General features: G+C 41.4%; 2 protein-coding genes across 2 annotated transcripts in view; one reads left to right on the top strand and one right to left on the bottom strand.

The window, feature by feature from the left end:
* LOC146501004 (ly6/PLAUR domain-containing protein 1-like) overlaps window positions 1-11,693 on the bottom strand; it is a 28,901-nt gene extending 17,208 nt beyond the window's left edge. The window contains exons 1-2 of the mRNA XM_085136742.1: window positions 10,644-11,693; window positions 5,732-5,860 (exon numbers count right to left, since the gene is read on the bottom strand). Of these exons, the coding sequence (XP_084992868.1) occupies window positions 5,732-5,860; window positions 10,644-10,692 (178 nt within the window). The 5' untranslated portion in view covers window positions 10,693-11,693. The remainder of the gene's footprint in view (window positions 1-5,731; window positions 5,861-10,643) is intronic.
* fkbp7 (FKBP prolyl isomerase 7) overlaps window positions 1-13,756 on the top strand; it is a 194,456-nt gene that overhangs the window by 106,768 nt on the left and 73,932 nt on the right. The window lies entirely within an intron of this gene.

The following is a 13,756-nucleotide window of genomic DNA, read 5'->3' as shown; positions in this document are numbered from 1 at the left end:
GGTCATCAGCCGTCGTTACATAATCTGAACCGGCCCATTGACAGGAATTAGTCTGGTGTTACAGCTCTGAGTCATCAGGGCTCTAGGGTTATAATACTTTTACATTTTTCCATTAATTAAATAACTTTTATTTCATTTTGATGTCAGTTTAGTTTTGAGTTTGCTTGATTCAGTTTACTTTTTAAGATCTTGTGTTTTCATGTTTAATTTGTGTGAGTGGTATTTGTTGGGGCAGATGCGCGAGTGATTACCTCTGAATCATTGAAGCATAAAAAAGGTATTTAACTAAAGGGATGAACCAGTGTTGTGTTTGTATTTTAAATTGTATCTTTAGGGATTTTGCTACTGTTGCAAAAACATATTACTTGTTCCAGTTTCTTTAGTTGAATCTGTGAAAAATGCCTAAGATAATAGAGTTTGACAGACACAAAATAGTATATTTGCAAAATGAAGAGGATTTACAAAGACTTATTACCCAAAAATGTGGCACATATTGTCATGGTGTGCTGTGTCCTTAAAAAATCTGAGAAAGCTGAACAAGTGGAGGACAAAAGAAAGATTGTAGATAGGTCTTTAGGCCTTTCTACAATCAACAGTATCTGAAAGTGATTCTCCTAAGAAACTTTTGACTTTTGGACAGAATTGTATCTCTTTCAAAGAACAAAAACAGGAAATCCAGGAATTGCTCAGACTCAAATACTGTCAGTAAATTTCTTTTTTGGTGGTTACTTTTGAACCTGTGCACATAAAACAAGAAATACGCCTCAAAAACCTGTTCAGAGATGAGACACCGCAGCTTCAGGTGGCAAAATCGAACCTTCACAACAACAACAAAAAAAACAAGATGATTTTGTGCTCAGCCGGTGACGTGTTAGTTATCTGCCTTCATCAGCTGCCTAACGTGCCGCACTGCCACACATCAGCCACTCTCGTTTGATTTTCAGAGGAATCCGAGGGGGAATAATTGCGCTTATTCGTCTTGCCATCGCTGCTTCATTTAGTCTGCTGCCTCTGTGAAGGTTTTACATGTTTAGTGTGACGGCAAGACTAAAGCGCGCAGCAGTGATCATCATCTATGGGCTGTTAAACATGTTTTTGAAGACAGTTTTAAGCAATAATGTTGCCCAGCTGAACTGCACGTTTTCATTTGTTACCTTAGTAAAAGCTTGCTGTTTTTCTTGTCTTGATCACTACAGCTGGATTAACTTACAAAGAAAAAAGTCACTGGGTACCTTTTAATAGTCGTGATACAGGAATGTTTTATTATTTTTCAAGATAGCCAGAAATCAATCCTTTTTCTGAACCTCAAATAATGGCAAATCAACTGAATAGTTACTGAAAGGTGTAATTAATATTTTAAAGCAAAACATCCATTCATTGATACAGTCAGCTTCAAATTTGGCAAAAGTGTTGCTGATTACCTGAGTAACTGCAGTGCCAAATTTGAGATAATTTAGATGAACCTTTTTCATACTTTGGCTAAAAATTATTCTCCCCTTACTAAAAAAAAATCGTCTTCTTCCAGATTTCTCAGAGTTGGACACCAGCAAGTCCAAGTCTGAATGGCAGTCTCACCAGACCTTGCTGCAAAATGATGGGTGACACACCCTTGTCCCCTGCTTCCTCTATGGAAGGAGTGCCAGTGGGATTAATGAGACGCTCCATTTGGAATCAGTGTCTCAAGCCTTCCTCAGAATGCTGTTGGAGTTCTGCTTGAAGGTGGAAATTGAAGATCTCCCACTCACGTTCCTCCAGGTCTCGCTGTCATTGCATTGAAGTTATCCAGCGCGACAATGGAGTTGCAGATGAAGCACCCTCTAGCACAACACCCAGGAACTCCAAGAAGACTGGGTGCTCCTGACTGCTGCTGTCAGTCAACGTACCAGTTTGGGCTGCTTTATCACTATCACCAGCAAAAATACTTTAATGCCAAACTTTCTTTGGTATGAGTTTGTGTGCCATTACACTAATCTACCGTCTCTTTGAGACTGCCTCTGAGGAGTTGCAGGGTGACCACTTTCATATCATTTATTACAGTAAATCGACTCCCCTCCATTAAAGGCGAAAGCTCTGAAATGAAAGGTGGCCCACTGGAGCATGACAATCATCTCCTTTTTTAAATACACAGGCGATAAACATCCATCTCCAAGCTAAAAGCACAGCCTTTTATCTTTTCTCAAGACATAATCAAAGGAGAAAGATGATTATAGTAATAGAAGACAGGAAGCAGAGCTTGTTTCATGCTGCCCAGCAGAAAAAACTGCCATCATAGGAAAAGATGTTTGCTCTGCATGTGGTTTTGTTCACTGCTGGTGCTTTAACAGGGATAGTTTAGGGCTGTTCATCGGGTGGGGGGTCCTTCCCTTTTTATGAACTAGCTTGGATCTTTTCATTGGTTTATGATGGAAAACAAAAGGCAGGCATCAGGTGAGAGTTAAAAATGAGATAAATTACTGGAATATAATGGAGTGAGCCTGTCAGACAAACACAAGTATGGTATCTAAATGTAGGCACAAAGGAGCAGCTGATATCTCACATGGCAAAATGAGCCCTAAAAGTTTACCCAGAATGCACTTTTTCAAGTTTCGTCCAATGAATTATCAGAAAGCAGTTTAAACATTGATGCGTGTTTCTATTAGCTCCAGGTCAAACATTAACCTGGAGCATTTTTCAGAATCTATGATCATTGCCATCACAATGAATGCTGGTTGGTTTGGCTCCAGACTGTGCCTCTGGAGTGGGTGTAAAATTGTTCTTCAGGCCTGAAAATTTCCTTCCTTTCTAATCTGCCTTTAAGAAAGCAGATGATTGTTTAACGCCCTCCAGATACAGAAGCACTGATCTTCAAGCCCCAGCCGAGGATGTGCTCCTACATCTGCACTGAGGAGCATGCAAAGTCGCACACTTGTGGCGGAAATCTCACAGCAAGTGTACCGTGTAAGAATCATACAGCTGCACAAATTTTCATTCTTATCACTCGTACACGTCGCTCGGAGGTGCCGGTGCTATTGTGAATCCATCTATTGCACTGCAAACAGCGATAAGGTGCGGTCAGCCGGATTCCCGAGCCCTCCTTGTACTCGCAGAGCAGCATTAATGATAACACTGCGAGATAAAAGCCGGGACGTACACGAGCATTCATGCAGAAATTTTCTTATTAAAGAACTGTCGACACCACAGTGCAGCGAGCTCGCCCTTTGAATTGGGATCCACATTTCCAAAGACAGGAACTTATTGAGTTTGCTCATCAGCTGTAGAGAGAGAGAGAGAGGGAGTAACAACACCACCCGCCCGCATGCACGCCTCCAATTTCCACTGGTTATTAAAATGAAGGACACCTCAGGGAGAGCGACCTTTAGTGCCCGCGCTCTCACCAGCAGATAGGCATGTAAACACTGCGGGGTTTTTGTGGGATTTTCTGTGCGTTCCTGCTAACTTCAAGTCTGAATAGCCCCTACTGAACATGGTGAAAGCTGAGTGTCAGCGTGCTTTTTAAATGACATTGAAACCTTCATAACAAGGTTGCACATTCTTTATACCGAATAATGTGAGCCGAACAAAAGCGATGCAAATGGACAACTCTGAAAAGAAAGCAGCTGCAGAACATGTTGAATAAGGGGGAGAGAATCCAAGCCGCCATGTCCAACCAGCACCTGAAACCGCAGATCACAGATACTGTGGGTCTCTACGTCACTGAACTTCAAACACTGAAACCACAAGCTGGATATAAACGATGGACTGTGGCTGCACTGCATAATGGTTTTTTTTTGTTTTTAAACTATCACTCACATAAAACTTTATTAGGGACACCTGCTCATTTCTAACACCACACCAATTTCTAATAAGCCAATCACATGGCAGCGTGTTTAGGTATGTAGACATGATCAGAATGACCAGTTTTGAGCTGGTAGGAAGGCAACGGCAACTCAAATAACTACTTATTACATTCAGGGTGTGCAGAAGAGCTTCTTTGATTGAGGATGTTTTCTCAGCACACTTTGTCTCTTAGCACCTGCTGAGCATTGTTTAAACACCACAGCCTCCTTGAGTGTTGCTACTGACCGTGTCCATCCCTTCATGACCACACTGTTCCCATCTTCTGACGGCTGCTTCCAGCATGATAACACACCTCAGATCATCTTAAACTGGTTTCTTGAATATGGTGTAACAGGAGAGTCACATCATGGATTTGCAGTAACTGTGTGATGTTATCATGTCAGCATGGACCAAAATCTTAGAAATGTTTCCAGCACCTTGTTGAATCTGTGCCATGTAAGTCTCAGGATCATGTTATTTCTTCCAGCAGTGTTACTTGGTAAATGGCCTGTATTTGTATAGCACTTTACTTAGTCCCTATGGACTCCAAAGCGCTTTACACTACATTCAGTCACACACACATTCACACGCTGGTGATGGCAAGCTACATTGTAGCCACAGCTGCCCTGGGGCACACTGACAGAGGCGAGGCTGCCGGACACTGGCGCCACCGGGCCCTCTGACCACCACCAGTAGGCAGCGAGTGAAGTGTCTTGCCCAAGGACACAACGATCAAGACTGTCTGAGCCGGGGCTCAAACCGGCAACCTTCCGATTACAAGATGAACTACCAACTCTTGACCCACAATCGCCCCCCAATACACCTTTATTCATCTTTTTATCATCATTTTCATCCCTGAGATGCTTCAGCTGAATACATTTTGGTCCTACTTCATGATGATTGTCTATAAAGGGAAGTTTCCACTGGGTAAATGATGACTGAGTGGATGAGTGGACTCCTTTCTCCGGTTTTGTTAAGATAAACATGATCGTTCAGATTCTTTGGTCTCGTCAGTCCACTGGATTAAATTGGTGGTCATTATAAACTCAGGATGAACATACTCGGAGTTTATTCAGCTAACTCTGATCAGCTTTTCTAGAACTGAAACCTCAGAGTTGGTTTAACCTGTTCTAGCCTACAGCGCCCTGTTCACCCTCTTGTGTTTTTAGACTCCAGTGCTGATCACTTCCTGTTCCCTCTTCCCTTTTTCCACTTCGCTCCAGCTCTTTCCTTATTTCCCCTCCAAGTCCATAAAACTCTTCTTTCTTTCACACGACCTCAATTACTTACAGGCCAGCACACTGCTAGCAGTGTATCTGCAGGGAGCTGATATCGTCCGAAGCGTCAGATCTGGCGGTTTATCTGTCAGGCTCTGTTGGATTATAATTCGCAGGATATGAGGTGTAGAAAAGTCTGATCTCACACAAAGGACACAGCTGTCTGTGTATGCAAAACATCTCCCTCTCACATGAAAATGGCACAGTTTATATCCATGAAAGCTGCCCCGCAGCTAAGTATTTCATCCTCTAATGATAGTCGTAGTGTGGCGAGGGCCCTGTCCTCGCTGACCTCAGATCAGTTTGATTTCAGCTGACGGCGGTGGCGCCTGCAGAGCTGTCTTTCTCCTATCTTTGCATAAAGAGGGGAGCCTTAAAACATGCCAGAAATACAAACTGTTTCTTTGGCGTCACTTCAAAACGGCCTTTTGTTTACAAGATTTCCTCCGGCTGAGGAAATATAACTGCCTAAGCGCCCACCAACACAAACACGCTAATCCTGCCTGGAGACACGGGGAACAGTTGTGCGCTCTGAATTCTTAGTTTATATATTTGAGTTTGGGATTCTGTTAAAGTTTTACTGTAAAGCTCCACATAACCACGCAGATCCAATCCGCTACATCAAGGTCATGACCTACCGTCCTCCTTCACCAGGACCTCCTTCTGGCACATGTCCTGCACGTTCACGGTGCAGTTGACGATGAACTCTGGCGTGGAGCAGTCGTGCATCATCTCACACTGGTAACACTGGATCTGCAGAGCCAGCCCTGAAACACACACAGAAATCCCGTCGTTCACGATAACTCACCCCAACAACATCCTCGACGCTGTTTTCTCCTCCAGCCTTATCATGAAAGCTTCACCTCAAAGTGGAGTCAAGTTTTACTTTGTTAAATATTCTGCCTTTGACTTGCACCGTTTCAAATCTGTGTGACAGATAATGCTCAATTATTTATCTGCCTTGCTGCTGGTACGTTTATCTTAGCAGCACATTTCATCATGTCTCCCTTTGATAGCTCATATTTGTCCATTTCCACATTGAAGCTGACTTGTTTACGCCGAGTGTCCTTCAGGGGGCTTATTTACTGGGAGCGAAGGATAAACAGATTTCCGGCAGAAATCCAGTGCAGGTCATGAGCACGCTGACCTGAATCTATTTTTCATAACTGAGAAGACGCTGGAGACACAGCACCTTTCAAGTCTTACCCATCACTAAAACACAACACCTCAGGATTATTAACATATGGGAAAAGTGTATAGGCTACACATAGATCCTCACGTCTCTGTGGCTGACTGACTCATGGATCATCTCCCTGCTCGTTCCTCAGGTTCCTCTCATGTTGTGTTTTAACTACAGGTTATTTAAAAAAAATTCTATAAAAAGAAGAGTCATGGTTTTGGATAATTTCATGTTTTTGTCTTTTTCTATCAGTTTCATCTCCTCTCTTTGGTGATTTTCAGTTTCAGCTCAGTTTTATTTATACAGCGCCAAATCACAACGAAAGATGCCTCAAGGGGCTTTATATTCTAAAGTTGCTACAATAACACAGAGAAAACCCTTTTTAAGCAACCACTTAGCGACAGTGGGAAGGAAAAACTCCCTTTTACAAGGACAAAAGCTCTGGCAGATGCAGGCTCAGGGAGGGACGGCCACCTGCTGTGAGCAGCTGTGAGTGACGACCAAGAAAATTTATGAACGTTGAAAAACAAATAGTCACAAGTAGTGGAAAACTTTCATTTCATAGAGTAAAAATTTTTTTTAGAGTTTATATGATCAGACTTTGATGGATGTGTTTGATACTTTGAGTCTACAAGCTGTGATTAAGCTGTATTTCTAATGTAATACCTGTTCCTGCTGTCATCAATAAACTTCATTGGATGATCTGTATCACCACACTGTCTTAAGAAAAGCCTGGTCTTTTGTTGATAACCATGAACAGCCTCCTTTAATCTTGAATTACTGCTCTCAGGATGAGGTTATAAGACGCCTCTAGCTATCAAAAAGGTGTATAAAGGGTCATTTGTGCCCCCCAAAAAATCAGTATACTGAATAATAACATGGTGGGATGTATTTCTATAGTTGTATAGTTTTATAAATGCATAAGTATGAATGTGGGCTGACACCCATTATTTTGTTTTTATCATAAATTCACTGATTTGTGCCTTTTCTCATTAATGAGACAATAAAGTTATTCTACTCTATTCTATTTTCCTTCTATTGTGCCTCCAGCACATGCATTCCTTACAATTAAAAATTAAACTGAAACAAGCAAACGTACTGAATTAAAAAACATAAAAATCAAACAACTAGAAAACACCCAAAGCAATAACAGCTGTGTTGCCTGTTCCACATCTGGACTGTTTGCCACGCTGCCTGTTTCTCAATAAAAGTGTGTCTCCTATACTTGGATCTTCTCGGACAGCCACACTTTGATCCTGCCTGCTCGAAGATGGCATCCTAATAACCCTGATCACAGGCTGGACTGGATGTTCAGAGGACCGTGATACGAAATCCACTCCTGGAGTGGAGATTCATGTTGCAGCAGCAGCAGCACAGGTTTAGATAAACAACCTCTTTAAAGAGAATGATTTGATACTAGAAATATTCTGAAATGTAAAAGTACTCACTTCTCTTTTATTTTATTTGGCTATTGTGCAAATATCCATGCATGTGAACGTTTACAGGTATAAATACATATGTATGTAATGCGTGGGTACACATGCTTCCATATACAAGTCTTGCTCTGCATTTTTAAGTGCACATGCATTTGTCCCTACACAATAAAAGCATGAAAGACCACCACGACATCACTAGTCTAGGTCTTTTCTTCTTCAGCAGTTTTAATCTCAGAATGTCAATTATGAGTTACAGGACTTTTTGTATCAGGCAGCAGCTGCACGCGTCTCCTTTAGTGCTGTGGACATGGAGGTGGGGTAGTAACGATGAAGGATCCTTTTCTTCTTAAAGAGTCTAAAAACCAGGTGAGTTATTGTGCACTTTTTATTTTAGAAAGGCTGCTGATGTTGCTGACTAACCCTAAGGAAAAGCTGCCTCTCCTCCTCGTTTTTGATAAAAAACACGACGATGTACGAGCAGATTTAGATTATCCTGTTCTGAATCAACCTCTCGGGCACCTCTGGATCATTTTCAGCAAGTGTTTTTCTGTCCTCTTGTACTTCTACTCGAACTATACTGGGTGCTGGTGCTTCTTCAGTGTGTCAGAACAGTGATCCTCAAGCTTACTTTTCATTTTCTGAAAGTGGAAGAGTCCAGGTGGCGAGCAAACATTGTGTTTTTAAAATCCTGTGTTTTCAAAGTGGCTCCACAGTGCACATGGTTTCCTTCTCCGTGCGACACCCTGGGGTTTCACCGTAAAACTGTGCGATGACAGTCTGACCCCAGGGGATGGATTCACGGTGCACAAACCCATGAATGCAGGAAAAATGATGAGCCTGCTCCTGGTCTTGCTCCTCGCTGCCTTCAGGCATGGAAAGCGTGCACTGTAGATCCAGCTCTCATCACCTCCACATGAAATTCAGGTCAGTTTGAAACAAAGGTTGATGTTTGCACTTGGTGTTGCTGGATCAACATTCAGTATGGTGTATTGGAAAAAATTTGATGCATCATTAATCCTGTAAAGTGGTTATTATGCTACCTCTGTCTGTCTAATAGACGACACATCCTAATATTATTCATAATAATATGCTATTTAAACATTTCCTCTTATTTTCAAACCACTAAGATATGAAGCTCCAAAAGAAAAACTGATTACTATGTTCTGGCTTTTTGGTGGGGATTGCACAAGAGGTGCAGCACAGTGTACTCCAGCACGTTTACTGAAGGACTGCACTGAAGCACAGCTTAAATGTTGTCTGTTTAAATGTGTTTTGTTTAAAAATTAACTGAAACTAGCAGAAAAATATGAAGAAACAGCAGCTGTAAAGTGTTGTCCATGATGTGCTCCAGAGATGTTTGTATGATTTTGAAAAAAGGCCAGGCTGTACTCTCCAGTAATACCACTATCAGCCACAAGGTGGTGCAGCGAGTCAAAGTCAAAACTGCACAGCGTTACTTTTAACTAAACTTCTGGACAATATTCAGGGTATTTTTAAGCATAACCTTATTTTTGTAGCATAAAACAGAAATTGTCTCTTTAAATTAGCAATACATAAATATTTTTAAGAAGAATTTAATGGTGGTTGGGATGAACAACTTCATCACAATCACTTTTTTTTTAAAAATCTAATTGTGTTTTCTTTTTTCCCTTTTGATCTATTTTGTTTTATTGTTTCCCATTTGTGATCTGTTCTTTTGTGTAATTTTTTTTAACTTATTAAATACATTTGTTTTCTATATACATTTTATTTAACTACACTTTATTTAAACAAATTTGTTAAAACTTGATAGAGAAGTTAAACATAGCAAACATATTTTAGGCTGTTTTTGGCAAAATAAGATGTAGAACTCAATAAAATAAAATGCAATGTGAAAAAAAAGGTAAAAATTAATTTGAAATCAAAATAAGTCAAAATAAAATCAGTATGCATTTAAATAAAAGCTAAGTAATTTGATACATAACTATTGAATGTGCTGTAAGGCACAGATATTCAGATTACAACAGTACAATGTGTACTCTTTAAAAAATGTAGTGGGTTTTTTTTTAACCTTGCACTGAATTTACTAAAATTTAATATTCATGGAGACGTGTATAAAAATAAATACATGAATAAAAAACAATGTTCTGGCAGAAAATTACAAGAACATTTTCTGTTTTAACGTTTTTCTAAAGTGTAACTTATCTTTAAAATGCTGCCACCTTGTGGCAAAGGCTTTCATTACGTTTGTGTTGAAGGTTTTTACTAAAAGTACCTTTAACAACTTCTTCGCTGGACAACTTGATCATAACTGTACTGCACATTGTACTCCATTTATTTTATTTTATTTACTGTTTATTTATTTAGTAATTTGCATGTTTTAAATATGAATATATATGATTCTGAGTTTTAGAGTTAAAACTAAATCCTGTCCACTTACAACATTAAAGTGATATACACATTAATGAGCCAATAGTAATGTCACGTATGTACGACTGTACCTTTGTACATCCTGAGTACTTTAAGCATATTCTACGCAGAAACTTTTGTTCTATTAAACAGGACTGCGACTTTTACTTTAATACTTTTAAATGAGTTATTCAATTTTCAAAAATCGCTGTTTAAAGTCTCGTGCAGACATTTTGCACGTTATAAATCCGTATGAGAGCTGCACGTGCAGCTGAAAAACATCCTCTGTGCTTATTTCTGATGAAAATTTTGTTATGCGTCTTTTTCTCTTCCTTTCCAGACCTGGAGAGGCCCCTGGCTTTGCTCTCTCCCTCCGCCTAAACTTACCTGGATCGTTTCATGCGCACCGGAGCGCACAGTCCGCGCGTGCAGACTGAGCCTCCTACAGTAATAAAGGTTTAATGTGAGTAAATCCACATCAGTCTCATTAGAAAAAGGAGCAGAGAGCCTCCCGGTTTGTCTCCCACCAGCGAACAGCTTCCATACCTGAGCCGAGGAGCAGCAGGAGCAGAGAGGAGAGCGCGAGGAGCCGCATCGTCCGCGGATCAGTAAGACTCCGCGCGGGAGTCCGACAGACGGAGGCGCGCCGGCTCGGAGGTGCGGACACGGAGCAGCGGCGGGCAGCCTGGCATGGTGAGCCTGACGCCTCCCGCGCGCCTCCAACGCGCTTTTATCCTCCTTGCGCACGCACACAGGCGCGTGCACGGAGACACTGCGCACCACGTGGTAAAGAAGCTTTAACCATGTACCTTCTCACTCTCCTCCATCACCTCATTTTCTTCTCCTCTATTTACATTCTCCTAGTCTTCTCCTCCTGGTTCTTTCTTCCTTTCCTTCTTTTCCAAGTATTCGCCTCCTCCTCCACTTTGCCCGTTTCTCCTCCTCATCTTCATTCCCCCTCCTCTTCTCGTCTCAAGTCTCTGTTCTCTCCTCCTCCTCCTTTTTTATCTTTTAGTTCATCTCTCCGTCCTTTCTCCTCCTTCTGATTCTCAGTTTTCTTAGCTTCCTCCTTGTTGACCTTCTTCTTGTCCACCTTATTCTTCTTTTCCTCTTCTGGATCAAAGTTCTTCACCAGCCACTTCTGCTCCTCCTCCCTTTCCTAGTCATCTCTTGTCTCCTTCTCAGTCTCCTACTCCTCCTTTTTCTTCTTCACAAACTTCTCATCATCTTCGTATTCTTCAACTCTCCCTCCTCTTCCACCTCTGGAATAAAGTTCTGCTTCATCAACTTCTTCTCATTGTTAGTAGTACTCACAGTAGTAGTAGTACTAGTAGTATGTGGATATTTTCTGACCTGTGTTCAGTCTCATTCATCACGGGAGTCAAACATCGACTTACTGACATAAATAATTAAAGTTTTTCACTCTTCCAGCTGCCTTAAATCCCTCTGATGGCTCCTAATAACAACAGTCTCATATTTATGGCTCATTATTAAACAGAAATGAGGCGATAAAGTGTCACAGATTTAGTGCTTTGACCTCCAAAGTCCCTACTCAGATTTATTCATCTCGTGAGTTATAGGAATCACTTCGCCAAAGGTTTTAGCTCCATTTCAGACTTTGATTGGTAATTTGATTGGTAATTTATTTCAACATGTGAACAATATACAAGTACATTTAGAAAAGAAAATAAGAAAGAAAAAAAATACTGTACAAATTACATACAAAATTTTTTTTTTTTAAATTTACATGTTGAAAGGGAGTGGGACCCAGCAAATGATCCACAAACACTGGATCAGAGGTTGGAGGTCACGAGTACAGTTTGTGGAAAGCTTCATTCAAACTATGATAAAATGGCACCATCGGGCCACGTGTTTGACACCACTAATCTTGGTACAATCATACATGAAGTTTTAAAGTGGTCTGTAAGTTGTCTGAGCTCCTACAAACTCCTGCTGTTAGTCACGTGTCATAAGATGGGAACAAACCCTGGATCATTAAACGTGTGAGCTCCAGTTTTTGTGAACAGACTGTAAAACTGTAAACGGAGGAGCTCTCTGGTTCAGTATTGGTCAGGCAAAGCAGCTTTCGGATGCTTTTCAAAGACAAATAAGCCTGTCTGCAGAACCCCGGTGGTGGTAAAAACCATCTGGATTTTCTTTTACAAATCCTACAGATGAATCAGTATCCCGAGTGCCGTACATGGTGGGCTAATATTTCACATTTAGCTGAAACGTGGGTGAACTACAACAGCCCTCGTATCAACCTGTCCACCGAGAGCACAGACCTGCACGGGGAGTAAGAGGATTTCAGTGCAGAACAAACCCAGATGAGGGCAAACTGCTGATCTGCAGCAAAGGCGGGTCATGCTTGGCACCGTTTCCGGGTCTCAGAGGAGGGAGGCTTCAATCCTTGGTCTAAACTCCAGCAGTTTCACTCAGGTTCGGTGCGATCAACCCGTTATAATCTGTGTCTGTGGCGCATCGAGAGGCTGTTTGTGATTTACTGCGCTAATCTGCTTAATTGGAACTTGGATAATTGCACATTAAGACACAATTAAATGCTATGAATCCCTCCTTTGGTCGAACTTCAAATTAGCTGACGGTCATTTAAGTTACATTTTAAGGAATGAGAAGATTTACAGCGACGACCCAAGGAGGTTTTTACACAGAAATGAGACGTCCAGGTAGATAATTAAAGTGAAACCTCTCCGGTGTGAGAGGGAGAGGCATAACGGGCAGCTGTTCAAGCTGTCGAAATGTTGAAAAATGGGTCCAAATTTCAAGAGGAGAAAATTTAAAAGCCATTAGTCCATGTGTGGGTTACAGGGGCGACAGGCTAAGCAGAGATACTCAGACTTTCATCTCACATGTTTCCTCCTCCAGGTTTGTGGTTGGTTTGTTCATTGAGCCCTTCGTCTTCAGACTAGCAGCAGTAAATTTCATCCACTATAGAGTTATCAAACAGGAAAACTACCCCCAAATCTCAAATCTGTTCTTTGTATCAGGCTGTAAACACGTTTATCATAACATAAGAGTCTATGGGGACAGAATCACTGCTGGAGCCTCAAGTGAATCTCAGAAGAACTGCAAGTTTTGGCACCCGAGCCATTTCAAACGCCACAGTACGAGCTGAAGGTCATCGCTCGATGGAGCCAGCAGGACTGCATTCCCTCTGCTGCACCCAGGAACTCTGTCCCTAAACAGAAACAGTAAAAATGAGTTCAAATTCATCCACTTCTTGTACTTCACTAAATTCGAGGCATCAGCAGTAAGTTTAGCCAAGTGTGCTGCAGCTCTAGTTTCTCTTTATGGCAGCTTCCGAGCATCCTAACATGACTGATGGCACACTGGGAGCCATTATGCACCAAGCCTTTTAAAACAGCAACACTAATCAAAGATGACTGGCCATCGGATCAGGAAAAAAGATCCCTCGGCGTGCATGCAGAGTGTGGTCAGCATCTTAAGAGCACAAGAAAACAAAAAGTCCAAAATGAATCCAATTTGCCTGTGAAATATGAGACTTTTGTGTCTTTGGGAAATGTTATTAAACTGGTTGCTGTGCATCAAAAGGAAATCATTATGTCAAAAAAGAGGAAGACGCTGGGACATTCGCTCTGACAGCTCAAACTGTGCAAGGTTACAAGAACCTTGATGCTTCC

The sequence above is a fragment of the Neolamprologus multifasciatus genome, chromosome 16 (genome assembly GCF_963576455.1).
Source record: "Neolamprologus multifasciatus chromosome 16, fNeoMul1.2, whole genome shotgun sequence".
NCBI lineage: Eukaryota > Metazoa > Chordata > Actinopteri > Cichliformes > Cichlidae > Neolamprologus > Neolamprologus multifasciatus.
This window is presented reverse-complemented; position numbering and strand designations above follow the sequence as displayed.